The sequence below is a fragment of the Penaeus chinensis genome, chromosome 20 (assembly GCF_019202785.1).
Source record: "Penaeus chinensis breed Huanghai No. 1 chromosome 20, ASM1920278v2, whole genome shotgun sequence".
Lineage (NCBI taxonomy): Eukaryota > Metazoa > Arthropoda > Malacostraca > Decapoda > Penaeidae > Penaeus > Penaeus chinensis.
This window is the reverse complement of record NC_061838.1, coordinates 850,335-855,334: the sequence shown is the minus strand read 5'-3', so window position 1 is coordinate 855,334 and position 5,000 is coordinate 850,335. Positions and strand designations below refer to the sequence as shown.

Here is a 5,000-nt window from a genome sequence, read left to right as displayed (position 1 = left end):
CTCCATGACTTCATAAAGCAAGTAATTATTGTCTTGTGGTCGTTGATTACAAATTTGATGAGCACATAAGATCTGGCATAAGATCTGTTGTTACAAGGGGTTCTACTTGGCTTACATTTAGTGTTTGTTGCTACAGAGAGGAAGAGCTCTAGTTTTCTTCTTAGTTATTTTTAATGAAAGTGGAATAGAGGAGAAGAGGAAGTTCTGCTTTTTTATTCTTTCTATTATTATAATAATTATTATTATTATTATTATTATTATTATTATTATTATTATTATTATTATTGTTATAATTATTTATATTATTATAATTATTATTATTATTATTATTATTATTATTATTATTATTATTATTATTATCATTATTATTATTATCATTATTATCATTATCAATATCATTATTATTACTTTTATTTTTATTATTTGTATTATTATTATTGTTGTTGTTGTTGTTTGTTATTGTTATTATTAATTGTTATTAATTATTAATGTTGTTTTGTTGTTATTATTATTATTAATAATTTGCAAAGAAAATTGTCTTAGAGTGTTAAGTTCCATTTCACTGCAATTTCAGATTTAATGTTTTTGTGATAATCTTACAAATCTGTTCAAATGTTAAAAATCCAGGCTTCATAGAGCTTAATCCCTCTCCTACCTAGGAGTTAAGAAAGGTGGTAAATGTTATAAAGGTCTTTATAAAAGATGCCTTTCTGTGCATTTGTCACTGTCTTGAGTGCCTTCAGCACACCGGGAAAGACGAGCAACCCTTACCATTCATATTCTGGTAAAATAAACCCTGTAGATTTATTAGTAATTTTTGAGAATAATAACCACATGCCGTAGATATGTGCTTTATACTGGCTTTGTATATTTAAATATAGTGTTATCTTTTATTTTTAATCCAATTTTTGTCTGTATTATATTTGTATTTTTTTCTATGAATCATCATACTCAATATCTTCTAAATCTGTGAAAGTAAAGTAATTGGAAAATTGAATAACTGTTCTTAAAAGATGGACGAGTTGAAGAATTCTCAAGATTAAGAAATTCCAGAAGTTACTTGTTCCTTCCAGGAAAGTATATTATTAGTATTTGTCTTTTCTTTAATCAGGTCGTAGTACTTATATTCTCTTTGTCTTTTCAGAGACGGCCAACTGTGAGGAATGTTTATGATGACAAGAAGCTAAACTAAAGATACAGGAAGATGAAGGGACTAACAGTCGACCAGATCAGTGCTGATCGCGTGACTTTCCTCGCACAACAGTACTGGTCACCAGATACCAAGGATTCACATCTACCGTACGACCCAAAAGTAATTCAGGATGTCTACCAGAGTGAAGTGAGAGCAACAGACTTTGAAACAAGACGAATTGTTGTCCTGGAGTTGAGCCAATATCTGGAGAATTATGTGTGGCCAAACTACTCAGAAAATGCCGCACCTGCTCACCTCATGTCAGTGGTTGTCCTGGTCAATGAGAAATTCCGAGAACGTGTTCCTGCATGGGACTCTTTTGTCAAGCACCCTGAACCTTTTCCAAATTTCCTGAGGCATTTGATGAAAGCCTGCTTGGATACCACCAGGAAATTCACACAGAAGGAGCAGACTCACATGATTGTGTTCTTGAATCATCTCTATAATAGTATTGAAACTGATCTTATAAGAAATGGAATCAGCCACACTGTTTCATATAACATATTGGAATGCCTGTCAGAGGGTCAGCTACAGACAGTGCTAAAGGAATTTCCTAATTGGGCCAAGGCTTTGAAAAGAACAGCAAGACACAGGAAGAAGCTCAAAGAAGATGAACTGGAAAACTTCAACTTTGATACAAAGTTTCTCTACAGTTTGATGCAACAATTCATGCAGAAGTTATCCACAATTCCAGCCGATGAGAATGTGGGTGTGGCACAGGATGTTGTCCATTATTGTGAGCGATTTCTTGAACTCATGATTGATTTGGAATCTCAGCTGCCAACTAGGAGGTTCTTCAATACACTGCTGCATTCTTGTAATCTTATAGTTAGATGTCAGCTGTCAACACTTGCTGCCAGAGAGGAGGGCAAGTTGTTTGCTCAGCTGCTTTACATTCTGAAAGTATATGCACAGTTTGAGATCAATGATAACACTGGCCAACCACTCTCAGATTTAGATGTTATGAAAATCCATTATGATCAAGTGAAAGTTCTGCAGAGCATTGCTTTCAAGAACTTTGAAGACCTCACACAGTTTAGCTTTTCCAGTATTGCTTCAGTAGATGATACTGCCGCACTCAGGCAGCATGTAGAACAGTTGGAAGATGCAGATTTGCAGAGACTGTGCCACTTGTTGCATTTACTCCCAGAAGCTAATAGCAATGAGAGTGACAGGAAGTTCCTGGTTGAAATAATCCTGTGGAAGTACCAGCGTCGCATATCACAGCTTGAATCTATTAATAGAATGCCTCTGTATCCAACAGAACAGATTATTTGGGATGACAACATAGTTCCCTCTGAGTACTTCTCTGGTGATGCTTGCTTAGCACTTCCAAAACTGAATCTCCAGTTTCTCACTCTGCATGACTATTTGCTCAGAAACTTTGATTTGTTCAGATTAGAGTCAACTTATGAGATTCGCCAAGATATTGAAGATGTTCTGATGAGACTCAACCCATGGGCAGCTGAAGATGGATCTACTTTGTTCCGTGGCTGGGCTCGCATGGCACAGCCAATTCAGAACTTTGCTGTCTGTGAAGTAGCCAAGCCAAATGTGGGTGAAGATAAACCATCAAGGGTCAGGGCAGACATTACAGTCAACTTGAATGTCAGGAGAGAGATAAAGAATGAATGGGAAGCCCTTAGAAAGCATGACGTTTGCCTTCTGCTTTCTGTAAGGCTCCCAAAATTGTACCCAAACCCTGAGGGAAGCTTTCCAGAGGAGTGGGGTGTTAGTTACGTCCGAGGCTGTGAAGTGGAAGGCATGTTGGATGAAAATGGCCGTGTTATAGAAGAAGGACCGGAGCCAAAGCCAGAGCTAAAGGGAGATACAAGGACCTTCCGAGTTTGGCTTGACTGCAACCAGTACAAAATTGACATGGACAACATCAAAACTGGCAGTAACAGTGAAGATGTGTATGAAACTTTCAATGTTCTTATGAGAAGGAAGCCAAAGGAGAACAACTTCAAAGCTGTCCTAGAAACAATTCGTGACTTGATGAATACCAAGTGTGTTGTGCCAGATTGGCTGTTGGACATTATTTTAGGCTATGGAGATCCTGGTGCTGCCCATTACTCACAGAGAGAAAATGCTCTGGCCACTCTAGATTTTAATGATACCTTCCTTGAATTTGAACATTTGAGAAAAAGTTTTCCAACTTACACCATAAATCATAATCCTAAGGCAAGTAGAGATCCACCATTTAAGTTAGCTTTTGAAGACCAGAAGTCAACTAAACGGGCAGTTGAAGGTGAAGATACAAAAGTTTCTAAGATTATCAGCGTGGAACCGTATGTCATACCAAGTCGTGGTCCATACCCATACACTGTGCCCCGCAAGAATCGTGTGCAGTTCACTCCCACTCAGGTTGAAGCCATTAGGTCTGGTATGCAACCTGGCCTCACAATGGTGGTAGGTCCTCCAGGTACAGGAAAGACAGATGTTGCTGTACAAATCATCTCTAATATTTATCACAACAACCCAGCTGAACGCACACTTGTTGTTACGCATTCGAACCAGGCTCTTAACCAACTTTTTGAGAAGATCATTGCCCTGGATGTGGATGAGAGGCATCTGCTTCGTCTTGGGCATGGAGAAGAGGCCCTTGAGACTGAAAAGGACTTCAGTAGGTATGGCCGTGTAAACTATGTCTTGAGCAAGAGATTGGAGTTACTTGATGAAGTCACTCGTCTGAAGGAGTCCTTGGGAGTGGCTGGGGAGATGGGGGCTTCCTGTGAGACTGCAGGATACTTCTTCCTGCAACATGTCCTAGCACGCTGGGAGCGCTACCTAAGCCAGGTCACAGCCACTCCTGGAAAGGCTGTCAATATCCATCAAGTCAGTGAACTGTTTCCTTTCCATGTCTTCTTTAGCAATGCACCACAGCCAATATTTAAACAGAAAAGTTATGAAGAGGACATGGAAATTGCTGAGGGGTGCTTTAGGTATTTAGAAAATATTTTCACTCAGTTGAAAGAGTTCAGAGCTTTTGAGATGCTTAGAAGTGGATTAGATCGTACAAGATATCTGTTGGTTAAGGAAGCAAAGATCATTGCTATGACCTGTACACACGCTGCTCTGAAGCGCCGTGAACTGGTGGACTTAGGATTCCAATTTGACAATATTCTGATGGAAGAAAGTGCACAAATTCTTGAGATTGAAACCTTCATTCCTTTATTACTACAAAATCCAGAAGATGGGCGAAATCGTCTGAAGCGCTGGGTGATGATTGGAGATCACCACCAGCTTCCCCCTGTAATCAAGAACATGGCCTTCCAAAAGTACAGCAATTGTGAACAGAGCTTGTTCACTCGTTTTGTGAGACTAGGTGTCCCAACTGTTCAGCTAGATGCCCAGGGTCGAGCTCGTCCATCAATTTGTGCCTTATATAACTGGAGATACAAAAACTTAGGAGATTTGCCTCATGTCACCTCTTGGCCAGAATTCCGTAAAGCTAATGCTGGCATGTGGTATGAGTATCAGCTGATTAATGTGGAAGACCTTGAAGGTCGTGGAGAATCAGAACCACGAAAATACTTCTACCAAAATCTAGCAGAGGCAGAATATGTGGTACATTTATACATGTACATGCGATTGTTGGGTTATCCTGCATCCAAGATATCTCTGTTGACCACATACAATGGGCAGAAAGAACTCCTGCGTGATGTGGTTGAACAGAGATGTGCACAGAATCCTTTGTTTGGCCGTCCACACAAGATCAGCACCGTGGATAAGTATCAGGGACAGCAGAATGACTACATCCTTTTGTCTTTGGTGAGAACACGTGCAGTGGGCCATCTGAGGGATG

The 5,000-nt window shown here is 39.4% G+C and overlaps 1 protein-coding gene across 1 annotated transcript in view; it reads left to right on the top strand.

Annotated features, from left to right (window-relative positions):
* Positions 1-5,000, top strand: part of LOC125035984 (RNA helicase aquarius-like) — a 6,819-nt gene that overhangs the window by 1,131 nt on the left and 688 nt on the right. Inside the window, exon 2 of the mRNA XM_047628312.1 lies at positions 1,145-5,000. This exon is cut by the window's right edge and continues 688 nt beyond it. Coding sequence (XP_047484268.1) covers positions 1,205-5,000 — 3,796 coding nt within the window. The 5' untranslated portion in view covers positions 1,145-1,204. The remainder of the gene's footprint in view (positions 1-1,144) is intronic.